Source organism: Amblyraja radiata, chromosome 8 (assembly GCF_010909765.2).
Source record: "Amblyraja radiata isolate CabotCenter1 chromosome 8, sAmbRad1.1.pri, whole genome shotgun sequence".
Classification (NCBI taxonomy): domain Eukaryota; kingdom Metazoa; phylum Chordata; class Chondrichthyes; order Rajiformes; family Rajidae; genus Amblyraja; species Amblyraja radiata.
The window spans coordinates 66,680,187-66,698,013 of NC_045963.1; the positions used below are offsets into that span (position 1 = coordinate 66,680,187).

The 17,827-nt window shown below is 41.7% G+C and overlaps 1 protein-coding gene across 1 annotated transcript in view; it reads left to right on the forward strand.

Moving 5' to 3' along the window:
* The window catches only part of ust (uronyl 2-sulfotransferase), an 81,835-nt gene that overhangs the window by 54,841 nt on the left and 9,167 nt on the right, over positions 1–17,827 (forward strand). Inside the window, exons 7-8 of the mRNA XM_033026418.1 lie at positions 8,887–8,984; positions 11,599–11,756. Of these exons, the coding sequence (XP_032882309.1) occupies positions 8,887–8,984; positions 11,599–11,756 (256 nt within the window). The remainder of the gene's footprint in view (positions 1–8,886; positions 8,985–11,598; positions 11,757–17,827) is intronic.

The window sequence follows — 17,827 nt, forward strand, 5'->3', positions numbered from 1 at the left end:
CCCGCACACTAATGCCATCCTACACACACTTACATTCATACCAAGCCAATTAACCTACAAACCTGTACATCTTTGGAGTGTGGGAGGAAACCGAAGGTCTCGGAGAAAACCCACGCGATCACGGGGAGAACGTACAAACTCCGGACAGTTAGCATCCGTGGTTGGGATTGAACCCGGGTCTCTGACAGCAACTCTACCGCTGTGCCAATGATTCTAATGTGAGATTTGAACTTGAAGCATGTCTCATTTATCGCCACATAGGTTGGAGACTAATAGCAACCCACCTAATAAACGGGACATACAAGGAACTGCAAATGATAGTATACAAAAGAAAAGCATCAAGTGCTGAAGTAACTTAGCGGGTCAGACACAGACAGCATCTCTGGAGAACATGAGTAGGTGAAGTCACTTATCTATGTTCTCCAGAGATGCTGTCCAACCCACAGGACAGCACTTTGTAACTTTTTTCAGCAAATAAACTGGTTTGGTGAAACAGGAAGCTATTCAGCTTATCTTGCCTTTTGTGGTTACCAACTTGGGTTCATTCCCCATTTCTGAATGTTTCTGAGTTTCTGAGGGGGAGGGGGTTGTTGGAGCTATTAAAAGAAAAAAGATGTTTCAATTTCATTTGATAAGACATGCTTTCCCCATATTAATTACTCACGGTACAACTTATTTGCCCAATTTACTTTCCCAATATCACTTGGTCTTGTAATCTCATCCCCCTGCCCTTGATGAAAATAACTCAAATTTCTCCACTTCTTCCTCATTACAGCAGTCTCTAATTTGCAGTACAGATCCGCCCCAATTTACAGATGCCCGATTTGTGTGTAGCCCATTCATACAATTTAGCATTTGGGAGACCAGCGCTTATACTGTGCTTCAACTTCATATGCAGCCACGTTTCTGACTTGCAAACAATTCTTGGGAGTGGAGCCGTGGGCTTAGTAGCGACTGCACGTTCCTCCTGAACTTCTATTAAACCTTTTAGCCGCTACTGTAAAAATTCCTAAAAGGGCATATGCTAAAATCCTTTAATCTTAAAGTTCTTTAATATTATTGAAATAGAAGCATAGAAAACAAAGAAAAATAGGTTCAGGAGTAGGCCATTCGGCCCTTCGAGCCAGCACTGCCATTCAATATGATCATGGCTGATCATCTAAAATCAGTACCCCGTTCCTGCTTTTTCCCCATATCCCTTGATTCCTTTAGCCCTAAAAGGTCAATCTAACTCTCTCTTGAAAACATCTAGTGAATTGGCCTCCAGTGCCTCCTGTGGCAGAGAATTCCACAGATTCCCAACTCTCCGGGTGAAAAGGTTTTTCCTCATTTCAGTCCTAATTGGCCTACCCCTTATTCTTAAACTTAAACTGTGACCCCTGGTTCTGGACTCCCCCAATATCGGGACCATTTTTTCTGCATCTAGCCTGTCCAATACTTTAAGAATTTTATGTTTCTATAAGATTCCATCTCATCCTTCTAAATTCCAGTGAATACAAGCCCAGTCGACCCATTCTTTCATTATATGTCAGTCCCGCCATCCTGGGAATTAACCTGGTGAACCTATTCTGCACTCTCTCAATAGCAATAATGTCCTTCCTCAAATTAGGAGACCAAAATTGCACACAATACTCCAGGTGCAGTCTCACCAGGGCCTTGTAAAACTGCAGTAGGACCTCCTTGCTCCTAAACTCAAATCCTCTCGCAATGAAGGCCAACATGCCATTAGCTTTCTTCACTGCTGCTGTACTTACATGCTTACTTTCAGTGACTGATTTACCAGCACACCCAGGTCTTGTTGCACCTCCCCTTTTCCTCATCTGACACCATTCAGATAATCTGAAGAACTCTCTCCTGAAAAGACTGTGCATGCAAAGGATCAGTTGATACTTTCAAGGGTCTAACCACAAATTTAGTAGCAGTCTCAACAAAAGTGGGGAAGTGAATGGTAATGGGCCTGTCCCACAGGCGATTTTTCAGGCCACACACACACACACACACACACACACACACACACACACACACACACACACACACACACACACACACACACACACACTCACACATCGCTTCCTTCAGCAGCCTGTTATGCAGGCAGGGGACAGGGCAAGCGGAGGGAGCACTGTCTGAGTAAAATTCACACTGCAAAGACAAGGCGATACAGACACACAGAGCGATGAACAGGAAGGTTGGAGCTATAATTAATACGGCTAAAGCACAGTGTACGGTAAGTCCTTTAAAAGAGGTGGGGGGGGGGGGGGAGGAGGGAGAAGAAGGAAAAAGGAGTGGAGACAACTTTTAAGAAGCCATACAACTTTTAAGAAGCCAGAGATACAAGGCTATGAAGCTTGGCGGACATTTAATATTACCGGTCGGTTATCCATGGTTCTGAAAACTACTGCTAACGTTTTTTTTCCCCAATGAGCCAATGATATTCACCGGTCAGCACTGGCTACAACCTACGAGAACCTTTGACCTCCTGGCGACCCACCTACGGCACGAGAATTCTCGCTAATCTCCATGGCGGCTTCATTCTTGAAAATTTTGCGGCGACCATAATGAGACCGGCACTAGTTTCCAGAATGCGGGAATTCCTCACGACCATGAAGGCGACTCCCCGGCAACCACCTGCAGTCACCTAAAAAGTTGCCTAAGTGGGACAGGCCCATAAAAGGGTTTGAATGCAGAGAAGTCATGAGATGATATGATGGCAGTCTCAAGCAGTTGAATGGCCTGCACCTGTTTGTATGCCCATATCTTAATACAAGGCCATTTGTTCTAATGTGGAAACAAGGAACTGCAGATGCTGGTTTACCAAAAAAAAGACATAAAATGCTAGAGTAACTCAGCGGTCAGGCAGCATCCCTTGAGAACATGGACGTTTCAGGCGAAGACCCTTCCTCAGCCAGTCTCCAATACTTTGTGCCCTTTGTTCTTATTCTAGTCTACTGAATCGCATATGTTCAGCACTTTATAACCATGGCTGATGCCTCTTTTGAGGAGGTTTAAGTTCTCAAAATGTAGGGAAGTGGTAGTGCATGTCGGCACAAACAATGTCGGAAAGAAGGGGATGAATATTCTGCCACGTGACTTCAGAGAGCTCGGAAAAATGCTGAAAAGCGTTGTTATCTCCGGTTTGCTTCCAGTTCCTCGTGCTGGCGAGAGCAGGAACAGGGAGATACGGGACCTGAATGTGTGGCTGAGGAACTGGTGCACGGGGCAGGGATTTAGATTCTTAGATCACTGGGATCTGTTTTGGAGTAAGGGGGAACTGTACAAAAGGGACGGATTGCATCTTAACAGGTGGGGGACCAGCATTCTGGCAGGCAGGTTTGCCACTGCTACACGGGTGGTTTTAAACTGAATAAGTGGGGTGGGGTGTCAAATGGGAGAGTCGAGGATGGAGTTAAAGGGAAAGGGTTTCTTAAATGTGTGAGCGTAGAGACAGAGGGGTGTAAAATGAGGGTAGAAACAATAGGTAGCAAGGTGAAAAGTAAAAGTGGCAGGCAGACAAATCCAGAGCAAAAATCAAAAAGGGCCACTTTTCAACATAATTGTATAAGGGGTAAGAGTGTTGTAAAAACAAGCCTGAAGGCTTTGTGTCTCAATGCAAGGAGCATTCGTAATAAGGTGGATGAGTTGAATGTGCAGATAGCTATTAATGACTATGATATAGTTGGGATCACAGAGACATGGCTCCAGGGTGACCAAGGCTGGGAGCTGAACATCCAGGGATATTCAATATTCAGGAGGGATAGACAGAAAGGAAAAGGAGGTGGGGTAGCGTTGCTGGTTAGAGAGGAGATTAACGCAATAGAAAGGAAGGACATTAGCTTGGAGGATGTGGAATTGATATGGGTAGAGCTGTGAAACACTAAGGGACAGAAAACACTAGTGGGAGTTGTGTACAGGCCACCTAACTAGTAGTGGAGTTGGGGATTGCATCAAACAGGAAATTAGAAATGCGTGCAACAAAGGTAAAACAGTTATAATGGGTGACTTCAATCTACATATAGATAGGGTGAATCAAATTGGCAAGGATGCTGAGGAAGAGGATTTCTTGGAATGTATACGGGATAGTTTTCTAAACCAACGTGTAGAGGAACCAACGAGAGAGCAGGCTATTCTAGACTGGGTATTGAGTAATGAGGAAGGGTTAGTTAGCAGTCTTGTTGTGCGTGCCCCCTTGGGCAAGAGTGACCATAATATGGTTGAGTTTGAAGGTATGAGACGTGAATTGGCCAAGATAGACTGGCAATTGATTCTTAAAGGGTTGAAGGTAGATATGCAATGGAAGGCATTTAAAGACTGCATGGATGAGCTACAACAATTGTTCATCCCAGTTTGGCAAAAGAATAAATCAGGGAAGGTAGTGCATCCATGGATAACAAAGGAAATCAGGGATAGTATCAAAACAAAAGATGAAGCATACAAATTAGCCAGAAAAAGCAGCCAACCAGAGGACTGGGAGAAATTCAGAGTCCAGCAGAGGAGGACAAAGGCTTAATTAGGAAAGGGAAAATAGATTATGAAAGAAAACTGGCAGGGAACATAAAAACAGACAGCAAAAGTTTTTATAGATATGTGAAGAGAAAAAGATTAGTTAAAACAAATGTAGGTCCCTTGCAGTCAGAAACGGGTGAATTGATCATGGGGAACAAGGACATGGCAGACCAATTGAATAACTACTTTGGTTCTGTCTTCACTAAGGAAGACATAAATAATCTGCCGGAAATAGCAGGGGACCGGGGGTCAAATGTGATGGAGGAACTGAGTGAAATCCAGGTTAGCCGGGAAGTGGTGTTAGGTAAATTGAATGGATTAAAGGCCGATAAATCCCCAGGGCCAGATAGGCTGCGTCCCAGAGTACTTAAGGAAGTAGTCCCAGAAATAGTGGATGCATTAGTGATAATTTTTCAAAACTCTTTAGATTCTGAAGTAGTTCCTGAGGATTGGAGGGTAGCTAATGTAACCCCACTTTTTAAAAAGGGAGGGAGAGAGAAAACGGGGAATTACAGACCAGTTAGTCTAACATCAGTAGTGGGGAAACAGCTAGAATCAGTTATTAAAGATGGGATAGCAGCACATTTGGAAAGTGGTGAAATTATTGGACAAAGTCAGCATGGATTTATGAAAGGTAAATCATGTCTGACGAATCTTATAGAATTTTTCGAGGATGTAACTAGTAGAGTGGATAAGGGAGAACCATGAATGTGTTATATCTGGACTTTCAGAAGGCTTTCGACAAGGTCCCACATAAGAGATTAGTATACAAACTTAAAGCACACGGTATTGGGGGTTCAGTATTGATGTGGATAGAGAACTGGCTGGCAGACAGGAAGCAAAGAGTAGGAGTAAACGGGTCCTTTTCACAATGGCAGGCAGTGACTAGTGGGGTACTGCAAGGCTCAGTGCTGGGACCCCAGCTATTTACAATATATATTAATGATTTGGACGAGGGAATTGAATGCAACATCTCCAAGTTTGCGGATGACACGAAGCTGGGGGGCAGTCTTAGCTGTGAGGAGGATGCTAGGAGGCTGCAAGGTGACTTGGATAGGCTGGGTGAGTGGGCAAATTGAAATTTTTTGAAATAATTTTATTGCCACACAACCAAGGTCGGTGGTATTTGGGTTGCCAGCAGCGGTACAATAATAAAGAACACAACCACATTAAAATTTTACACAAACATCCACCACAGCATTCATCACTGTGGTGGAAGGCACAGAGCTTGGCCAGTCCTCCTCCATTTTCCCCCGTGGTCGGGACCACCACCCTCCACAGCCGTTGCTGCGGGCGTCCAGATGGTAAGGGACAAAGTCAAAGTCAAGGTGAGTCCACGATCGGCTCTTCCCAACCAGAGACCACGGCTTCAGGCTGGTGTAGGCCGCAGGCCGGCGGTCAAAGTTTTAAAGTACCTGCCGTGCCGCAGCCGGAAGCACCACAGTCTGCAAGGCCGGCGGTCGAAGCTCCCCTCCTGGGGTGATGTTAAGTCCATACCGCGCCCGCGGTAGAAGATGGCCGCGGGCCGGCGGTGGAAGCTTCTTCCACCCGGGTCCCCAACGTGAGATCTCGGGCTGTAGACGCCGCACCAGCTGGAGTTCTGCAGACCGCTGCTTCAGGCTGCCGGCCGCCGCGGGCCAGCGTGACGGAGCGCTCCCCTCCAGCGAGGTCCCACCCGCTCCGCGCCGAGAGTCCACGCTGCGCCCGCCGCTGAAGCTCCAGGCGCGTCTCCGGGAAAGTCAGCGCCGATCCTTGCTGTTAGGCCACGGGGGAGGCGGCCTGAAAAAGTCGCCTCTCCATGGAAGAGGCGGCCAAAACGGATTCCCCCTTACCCCCCCTCACCACCCCCCACACATAACACACAAAGAAACATTAAAAACACACTTTTAAACATACTAAAAAAATTAAAAAAGTTGAAAAAAGACGGACACGCTGCCGACAGGCGCTGCCAGTGCAGCGCCCCCTACCGAAAAATGCATGGCAGATGCAGTATAATGTGGATAAATGTAAGGTTATCCACTTTGGCGGCAAAAACAGGAAAGTATTATCTGAATGGTGGCCGATTAGGAAAAGGGGAGATGCAACGAGACCTGGGTGTCATGGTACACCAGTTATTAAAAGTAGGCATGCAGGTGCAGCAGGCAGTGAAGAAAGCGAATGGTATGTTAGCATTCATAGCAAAAGGATTTGAGTATAGGAGCAGGGAGGTTCTACTGCAGTTGTACAGGGTCTTGGTGAGACCAAACCTGGAGTATTGCGTACAGTTTTGGTCTCCTAATCTGAGGAAAGACATTCTTGCCATAGAGGGAGTACAGAGAAGGTTCACCAGACTGATTCCTGGGATGTCAGGACTTTCATATGAAGAAAGACTGGATAGACTCGGCTTGTACTCGCTAGAATTTAGAAGATTGAGGGGGGATCTTATAGAAACTTACAAAATTCTTAAGGGGTTGGACAGGCTAGATGCAGGAAGATTGTTCCCGATGTTGGGGAAGTCCAGAACAAGGGGTCACAGTTTAAGGATAAGGGGGAAATCTTTTAAGACCGAGATGAGGAGAAAAAAAATCACACAGAGAGTGATGAATCTCTGGAATTCTCTGCCACAGAAGGTAGTTGAGGCCTGTTCATTGGCTATATTTAAGAGGGTGTTAGATGTGGCCCTTGTGGCTAAAAGTATCAGGGGGTATGGAGAGAAGGCAGGTACAAGATACTGAGTTGGATGATCAGCCATGATCATATTGAATGGCGGCGCAGGCTCGGAGGGCCGAATGGCCTGCTCCTGCACCTATTTTCTATGTTTCTATGTTTCTACCTGGACTTAACCATTTAGGTTAAACTTTATATGGGAAAAAAAAGCAAATATAGATCATCGAGCTGTAGTTGTAATATAGAGTGTGACAAAAATTGGAGCCCCTTATAAGGGTGACGTGGGTGAGATTGGGTTTCTATATAAATTGGACATTCAAGTCTGGCCTGGTAAAAAGGATGGTGATTTAATGGAATATATACTTTTCTAGATCTAGAAAAACATGCTTTACTAGATCAACAATGGAAAAAGCCATTTTGGAGATTGTTTTGTGTGATTAGGGTTAATTTACTCTGAGCGCCACAGAGATTCACTCATTATACCATTCAAAATGGAAATTGATATATTTCTGGGAATTAAGGAAACGGGATATGGTAAATGTGCTTGAATTTGACACTGAGGTAGAAGATTAGCTCTTGTTGAAAGGTGCAATAGGTGTGAAGGACTAGATGGCCTACTCCTGCTCCTATCACTTGTGTTCAGAAGAGAATTGGGGTGTAGCTGCATACAGTGATAATACCACTCCCTGTTGAGTACTCCCTGTCTGTTAATGACCATATTGCAGATTCATGCACATAATTACGCTGTATTTTTCCGATGAAATAACCTCTTTTATTGAGATAGACTGCTGTAGTTTGTCATGTTCCATTTCCTTCACTCTTTAAATAGACTGTTTACTGAATAAATTGACTGTTTATGTACAATCACTTTTCTTTGATGTGACTGAAGCCATAGGCTCCATCCGACCTGCAGTGCATTGGTTGACTGTAGTCAATAGGCACTCTGTTCAAGTATGGGGAATATATTGCTGATTATCATGCCAACGATGCCCACATCCTTTGAACAAATAATTTTTTTAATATATATTTCACTTCTAATCGTGATTTGAATGCTTTCACGGCAGTAAGATAAGATACAAGTACTCGTTCCCTTCAACATTACTGTGTATTTTATATATCTAATAATTATTTTATAAAGGATTCAAAATTCAAAACTCAATGAAAGTCTTTCAGACATTTAAGTCAATATAGATATTTACCGGTACTTTAAAAAAATTACATTTGTATATGGTCAGTAAAGAAACCAGTTTTGTTATTTAAAAGAAGTTGCTGTTGTAGCCAAAGTGTATATTGGCCTCAAACAGAATGTTGTGGTCAGTTCTAGCCTTCAGAAAGGATGTCGAAGCATTGGGGAAGCTGGAGTTGTAAGAGGAAAAGTATGACATTGTGAATGCTTTTGGTAATTTAGGGAAACTTTCTGGTCAGAGGAGAATTACAAACCACGCTCAATTCGGAGATACTTGCTGAGAAATCAGAGGTGACACAAATAAATAATTTTAGCCCTGCATTTTACTGTGATTTAGAATGCAGTGCCTGAAAGGGTTATGAAAACAATTCAAAACAGATTGACGGGGAGAATTTGCAGTACATTGGGGAAGTGCTAGGAAATAGGTCAATTTGATAACTATCCCCCCGAACCACCACTGAGGCAAGACACTTAATGGCATTGACCTGCGATGTGTGTTATTCAATGATTCTGAATTGCTTCATCTGTAACCTTTTCTCCTTTCCCTGCAGGATATCAATGATTGCATTTTAGAAAATTACGCTGAATGCAACAACCCAAGAGTATTCTACATTATCCCATATTTTTGTGGGCAGCATCCCAAATGCAGGTGAGACAAATTCAGTATTTTTAAAATGTTTATTGTTAACAAACCTTCCCACCGCTTAGATTGATTAACTATGATGGTTGAATAAATGGGTCACAATAGATTGAGGCAGGGATCCCAAAGAATAATACTGATTGATTGATATTGGCAAGTTGAAATGAGTGAAGTGTTCTCGAGGAGGGTACTGAAGGTGCAAGAAGAAATACCGATTAAGCTTTTTGAAGTGATTAAGGCAGTTGATAATAGTTGACTATTATCTATAAATGTTATTTACATTTTCTGAAGAAAATTTATAAAGTTCCCTATAAATTACGATGGACTTAAGATTGTGTAGGGTAGAATGTCATAGCATAATAATAATGATAATAATAATAATATATTTTATTGTCATTGCACATAGGTGCAACGAGATTTGGTATGCAGCTTCCATCCGATATTCATAACTTAAACAACTAATAAAATTTAGGTACCCCAAGAAACATGATTTATATTTTAAAAAAGAACAGTAAAACAGTGCAAATATGTCTGTGCCGGGTCGATGTGCATGAATACAGTTTATGGGGGTGGGGGGGGGCACTCAGCAGGGCCGGTTCAGAGCAGCGATAGCTCTGGGGATGAAGCTGTTCCTGAGTCTGGAGGTGCGGGCGTAGCAGGCCTTGTAACGTCTGCCGGAAGGTATGAGTTCGAACAGACTATTACAAGGGTGTGAGGTGCTGACGGCCTTCCTGAGGCACCGCGTGTAGTAGATGCCCTCCAAGGCATGAATGTAACATTTATGTAAATGTTAGTGATAGGGGTAAAGTTAGGCCACTTGGCTCATCAAATCTACTCCATTATTCAATGACTGATCTATCTTTCCCTCTCAATCCCATTCTCCTGCTTTCTCCATAATCCCTGACACCCATACTAAGCAAGAATATATCATCCTCTGCCTTAAAATATATCTATTGAAGGCCTCCACAGCCTTCTGTGGCAATGAATTCCAACGATTCACCACCTTCTGACTAAAGAAATTCCTCATCTCCTTCCTAAAGGTACATCCGTTTTATTCTAAGGCTATGTCCACTGGTCGTAGAAACATCCTCTCCACATCCACTCTATCCAGACCTTTCAAATCTGTGCATTATGGGCAGCTTCATTGACTGAAGGGTTGTTTCTGTCGTTTTTGACTAAGATTTCCATGATTTATCTATGAATTCCATCTGACCAAATCTTGCAATCTAAAATTTTCATTCCATTATATGGACACACTGATTTGTTTTGTAGTCAATGCCTACTATGTTCTGTTGTGCTGAAGCAAAGCAAGAATTTCATTGTCCTATCAGGGACACATGACAATAATCTCTCTTGACTTGACTTGAGAAAAGGTCAACCTGTGGATTTCCAGGAATCTACATAACTTTTTACCTGCAAAAAAAAAAAAATCACCATGATGGAGACATGGGCAGTATAGTAGGTATGTTGCAAAGCCTACCTGAAGCGTCTTTGAAAATCTGCCGCTACGGGTGTGCGCGATTTTGGCGCCGTTTAGAGGGGGCGGGTTTAAAACGCGATTTTCTCTAGGCTGTTCAAATCGAAGATGTTCAGCCTAGTTAATTATTAACGAAAAATCGCTGGAAGACCCCGTCGCAAAAGCTATTATTAATAGGTTTAAAGGCCTTGAATAATAGTTATAGTAGTTTAAAAATCAATCTCTAAACCCGCGACCGCCAGCAACCGCATGGTCTCATAAAGCAGATAGCAGAAGTTAGGTTGTATATTTTTACATTAAAAAGGGCTTCTAAAGATCCCTTTATACAAAGTTTACTATTGCGAGTAGCTCATTTTGGACCCATTATATCGCGCAGTATTTTTCTGGGCATTTGAGGCACAAATCTACCGCAATGTGAACGTTCTAAACCAGCGCGTTCCACAGGGACCCACTGGAAAGCTGATTTAAATGGGCATTTATTTACAGCAATTAAACACTGAATTCCTTCCATTTGGCCTATAAATTAATGTAAATGAGATTTAAAAATCATGTTTTATTGTGAATTATTTGTGAATATTATTTGGACATTTAGGCTATTTAAAAATGTTAATCATTTATTAAGAAATGGATAGATGTTTAGATCTAGTAATTGAAGTCTGAAATTAGCTACAATTAGGTAACTAACTAATTATATGCTTTAATTTCAGGTCATCCAAGTTAGATTATTTTATATTTGTTTCAGAATGCTTCAATCTATGATAACTGAAAATTTCATTCAGTTCTCTTAATTTTTAAGAAAGTTATGGGCTTTTGACTGTTCACGATCACAACTTTTTTGTTATGTCCATAGAAAATCAATAGGGAACAAGATGCTCATTTCCGAGTATGAAAATGGCCATAACTTTTTAAATACTTGAGATATGAAAGTGAATTAGGTGTCAAATTAAACTTATTTTTATGCTTTATCTGATGGGATAAATTACAGACTTGATTTTTAAAATCTCAAAATTTTGTAACATTGCTAAGTATAGCCTGTTTGTACTTTTTTTGTTTTGTTAATTACAGTGACTCAATTTTCAAACTAATATTCAATCTTAATGCACTGTCCTCTTTGCTTTAATTCAATGTCATTACATCCTTTTGTAGGGACCCAGGGGGATGGGCTCTGCAGAGAGCCAAAGAGAACATGAATCAGAATTACCTACTTGTAGGAATTCTAGAAGAGCTTGAAGACGTCCTTCTTTTACTGGAGCGACTCTTACCTCATTACTTTAAAGATGCCAGTACTCTTTATCACAGTACAGGTAATCTTGTCACTGTTTTTATCTAACACATCTCACTAAACTTGAATGTTCCTACACAGATGTTTATTTAATGTAGAATTGGTTCTGTGCAAATGTTCCAAATCTACACACTAGCTCTTTATCAATTTTCACTCTTTGCCTGGAAAATTTGAGAATAATTTGTGAGGGTTTTATACTGTTGAGAAGAATGCATATCATATTTTAAAATATCAGTTTTCAACAATGAGAAATGATGAGCCAAGTAGTTGACTTGCAAGATTCTGCAAGCTGAACATGGACAACCAGAGCCCTAAAATGAAAATTAAGAATAAATGGCAAGTTCATTCATGTGATATATTCCCAGCCGACCTAAATTGATGCTAATTGTGGAGTTAAAAAAAAGTTTGAGCAAAAGACAACCTTTGGTCTCTCTCTCGCTCAGGATAATTGTTGATGATAATCTACATTTTCATAACACTTTTGGCACCGGAAATCTTAAGCATTTCTTTAATGTTGCATGGCTGTTCACGGGAGCATAAATCAGACCAAGGCAGACACCAGATGATGAAGCAGCTCCCAAGCAAAGTAGGAGAGCAGACATTGAGTTGGAGAGGTGGTGTTCTTGGAAAAGGAAGTCCAATATTATAATAGGATGGTCTGAATTTGACATGTGAGAATGTCTCGACAACAACATCCTTTTCAGAATTAGTTGATTTAACTTTTTAAACTTTTTTCTAAACTTCAAAAGTTTTAGAATGCAAGAATTGACCACAATAGCCCAATCTGATCTGGGGTTTAAGCTATTGAAGGAAAATTCAGTATGCGCCTTCATTCATCATGATTAAATGTCTCTGTATAGAGAATCAAAAGATGAGCTTTGACCACCCCGTGTCCCTTATTATGCAAGGGCTGCACGGTGGCGCAGCGGTAGAGTTGTTGCCTTGCAACGCCGGAGACCCGGGTTCGATGCCGACTACGGGTGCTGTCTGTATAGAGTTTGTACATTCTCCCCGTGACCTGCGTGGGTTTTCTCAGAGATCTTCGGTTTCCTCTCACACTCCAAAGACGTACCGGTATGTAGGTAAATTGGCCTGGTAAATGTAAAAATTGTCCCTGGTGTGTGTAGGATAGTGTTAATATGCGGGGATCGCTGGTCGGCGGGTCCCGGTGGGCCGAAGGGCCCATTTCCGCACTGTATCTCTAAACTAAAATTGTAGAAGTAGCCAAAGATCATGTCTTGTGTTTTTCTGCATAATTGTGAGGCAGTACATCTTGCGTATGTTGGCCTTTTTAAGTGAGTTATATGTGAAAGAAAGGCTTCCAGTTTATCAGATATCTCATGAATCATTGTACATTGACTTGCATGAGGCAGTTCTTGTGCCATCGTAAATCATACCTAAATGTTATATTAGAGGCAATAGTTCCAGGTTTGGAAATATCAAGAAGCTGATATTTGTGCCTGAGGAGAAATTGTGTTAATAGTTCTGGAAAGAATGTAAGTTTATGTTGTCTCTTGCTAAAACTTAACAAGTACTTTTTATAAACCCATACTATAGTTTATAGAACATGCCACAGATAGAATGTTTATTTTTCCTCTTTTTTTGAAGTTTAGAAGAACTTGTGTCATGCTTCACGTTAACTACAGTAAGGTTTCTGTTTGACACTATGGCATTGGTACAGTACTGGTACAGTATGTATTAAGTTGGTGAGCCTACGCAGAAGCAAAGGCTTTCTGTCAGAAATTATATTTACAGTGGAGATAGAGAAATATAAGTAACGCCAAAAAATGTAAAATGCATTAGAAAACATTCATTGAAGGGTGACAAGACCTGGGGAACTAGTTTATATATAAAATAATATGCTGAAAGAATTTATTACATAAAAACTCTGATAATCCTGCACCCTGAGGACTTCTCCAGACTATTAAATGTTACTTCTATTATCAAAACACACCTTTACTTCACACTTTTTATAACATGTTACACGTATAATTTTTTCACTGAATCAGTAAGTTTAAAGGGAGCACAGGAACCAGATCCCGGTGAATTTAAGCTTGTGTTGCTCTGTTGACCAGGTCTGCAACCAGAGCTCGGGCTCTTAGCTTGTATGGTTTAGCTTCCTTTGACCTTGGCTCTAGCCACACTCTGAGTGATACATGGTCAACCTCACGGGTAGACAGAGAGCAATCCTGCAGATAACAATGGTAAAAAGTGAGCCACATGCCGATCCAATGGGATTTCAGGACTGTGGGTGGATTACTTTACATTAGGATGTAATGAAAGTACAAAGTTGAAGCAAGCTTCGTTTTTCGGGGACAGTGAGTACCAACCCAAAATCTGAAAGAGTCGATTGTAGTTCAAAATTAGAAAGAACTTTGTCCTCACTTGCAGCATTTTGGAGCCGGTGTTAACATAGAATGGTGGTGGATTTGAGATTGGTTGCAGCTTTAAAAGAAGTTGCGTTAAATGTTATTGAAAATTGCTGGCTTGTAATTTCAAGACACTTACTTGGTGGCATGGGATCAGATACAAGGAGAGCAGAAATGTTGTCTTGGATCCAGATAAAGTCATAGACTGGATAGTTGGATCTATGTCATTTTATTTTACGCGCAATTTCCCGGGAGGCCTTCCCGCAAGTAGTTTATCGGTAAAGCTTAACAATTTTGAGTAAATATTATTAAAAAATTAAAGAAACCATAGCTCAAATTCGAAAGTTTAGAAGGGTTCTTCTTCCGCCTACCTGGAGTGAAATCAAGGTAAGCTCAATGAGCAGTGGACAGTTCAAAGTTATTGGGATTTGGTTTTAAAATAATAATTTTTAGGAAACATAGAAGCAAGAGTAGCTCATTTGGTCATGCTCTTCAGTTATATAATAGCTGGTAAATTGCCTCATTGCCACTTCCTTTCACTCATCCTACATTACACGCTCCCCTTAATATCGAAACATTTTATGTGCTGGGTGCATATTCTTGAACTTCCTGTCCTGTAGCTTAATGGGGGTATGATCATCAGAAAGAAAGCAATAATTCAACAAAGGAAGTCACAAAATGCTGGAGTAACTCAGTGGGCCAGGCAGCATCTCTGGAGAGAATGATAGGTGGCATTTCCGGTCTTGACTGAAAAGTCACCCATTCCTTCTCTCCAGTGATGCTGCCTATTCCGCTGAGTTACTCCAGCATTTTGTGTCTATCTTTGGTGTAAACCAGCATCTGCAGTTCCTACAGTAGTTCAACAAGATGTGTAGGAAGGAACTGGTTTATACCAAAGATAGACACAAAGTTCTAGAGTAACTCAGTGGATCAGGCAGCATCAGGTAGCAGATCAGGAAGACAACAAGATATCTTCCTCAAAGGCACCAAGGTTTGGACAGTGTTGCTGGCCTTGCCTGTAATGCCCATCTCACAACTGAAAATAATTGGCAAATTTGTTTATGTGATAGTTCCAGCTATCAGACGCAAGAAAATAGGGGCAGGAGTCAGCCACCATGCCCCTCACACTTGCTCGGCCATTCGCTGATCCATTGGCTGATCTATGCTAGCCTCAACTCTTCTATGCCAGTTTCCCATAACGAGTGGGGTTTTTTCATAGATAAATTGGTGCCAGATTGCATATTGTTCCTTGCTGTTGGTGTCTATGGCAGATCATTGTCCTGTAAGCTGCTTGAGCTGTTTTGGGACTTTACTGCCAAATTTAACTAATCAAAAAATTTTTTTTAAAGTTTTTAGCGCGTTAATTTTGATGACTTAAAAACATTTGAAAATGTGGTTTTTAGCTTTTTGGAAGCGTTAGTACGGTGTGCTGGCACGTACCATCACAAAAATAGCGGTGTCCATTAACCTCAAGTCCTTGATCTTGCAAATATTTGCCTGTCACCAGCTTAAATATATCTAATGATCCAGCCTCCAATACCACAGAATTTCAGAGATCCACTGCCCTCTAGGAAGGTACTTCCATGTACTTAAGTGACCGACCGTTTATGGGGAACCTTGTTACAGGCCTTTAACAAAGTTCAAGGAAGTGGCTCATCACCAACTTCTCAAGGATGTTTAGGGATGGGCAATAAATTGTATCCATGGGCAAAAAAAAAATTTTTTTTCAATCCTCACCTCTGTTAGTCCTTGTGGCCACCTTGAACTCGTAGATATCTTTAAGCTAACATAACTGAGAACTTGCATTAACCACAAACCCTCCCTCAAACGTTGTCTAACTTCTCTGCCCTCCCCTTCTCCCCAGCAACACCGCTGCAACTCCATTCTCTTGCACTCTACCTTAATTCCTCATATATCCATTATTGTCTCCAACCCTGTAACTGTCCAGTTTACAGTCCTTATCTTCATGCTCTTAAATGGGTATCTGGTGGAAATCAGAGATTTGGAGTGTAAAAACCTTGGAGGAATTTGTAAACAAGATTGAGAATCTTAAATGTGAGGTAATGCTGGCAACCAATGTGGATCAACAAGAACAGAGTGATGGTAGACAAAAAATGCTGGAGAAACTCAGCGGGTGAGGCAGCATCCATGGAGAAAAGGAATTGGCGACGTTTCGGGTTGAGACCCTTCTTCAGACTGATGTCGGTGGGGGCGGGGGGTGGGAAAAAGAAAGGAAGTAGGCGGAGACAGGACTTGTGGGAGAACTGGGAAGGGGGAGGGGAAGGAGGGAGAAGGCAAGGGCTATCTAAAATTAGAGAAGTCAATGATCATACCGCTGGGGTGTAAGCTACCCAAGCGAAATATGAGGTGCTGTTCTTCCAATTTGCGCTGGGCCTCACTCTGGCAATGGAGGAGGCCCAGGACAGAAATGGGAGGGGGAGTTGAAGTGCTGAGCAACCGGGCAATCAGGTTGGTTAAGACGGACTGAGCGGAGGAGTTCAGCGAAGCGATCGCCGAACCTGCGCTTGGTCTCGCCGATGTAGAGAAGTTGACACCTGGAACAGCGGATGTGGTAAATGAGGTTGGAGGAGGTGCAGGTGAACCTCTCCCTCAGCTCAGACTGATTTTCAAATACCCAAACTGCTCTAATTAAAAATTGGAATATTTGGATAAATGGCCTGGTGATAATATAATTATACACCCTGGTTGTTCCTTGATTCTTACGGGAATGTGTACAACTCTTGTGGTATTTTAAGTTATGTTAGAACCTTTCCAAGTTTGTGCTGTTTGTGTGCCTTCTCTCTGAAACATTAACAGTATCTGAAAGTGACACCATCCAAGTTTCTGTTCTCTCCTGCTTTTATTACTTGTATAGCAACAGCTGGCCAACAGATGCACAACATCAATGTTTTGTCAGTAAGATGAGCATTACATTTGACTTAACATTCAGTTTAATCTTTTATTCAAAACATTATTGCTACTTCAAGAATTAACAGCAGAGGATAACATAGTTTCAAGGAATGTCCAAGTACTTGGCCCACTTAGACTTGATGCTGATACTGAGCTAAGGCCTTGCCCACCTCCACTGGCAGGTTCATTTAAATCATCAATGTCTTTGATTTTAATTGTGCACAACATGCAGCCCATGGATGCTTTGGTTTGGTCCAGCCCGCCTCAGTGGGCAGCAAGATGCACAAGCTTGCCACATATCACTCACCTGCCGTGGTAACCCAAACTGGCTGCTGATCAAGTTAAGTGCAGAGAATTACCACTTTAATTACAAGGCCTGTCCCTAGAAATAATTTTTCAGTCAAGCAGTGCATAATTTGAAATGTTTGCGGATATCCCTGATGAAAAAAAATGCGTCCTTGCCAAATAATGAAAAATATTAAAATATTATTAAAAGTTGTTTTTTTAAGAATTACAACTTTTAAAAACATTAGAAAATACATTTAAATAAATTATTGATTTATTTTAATTAACTCACCCATTATCTGATGGCCATTTCCTTCAGAGTTGATGTTTCCCATTAAAATGAATGGAGTCTCTGAATCTGTGCAGGTGTAAACTGGTATTTATTTGGTGCTCAGATTTCCCAGAACAAATGCTGGAAATAAATACTTCACTGCTGCGCTCCAATGTTGAAACATAGATAGAATAATAATGGCAAGGAATTGGGCGGGATGACTGGCCTTCAGATGTGAGCGACATTGTCAGGCTAGTC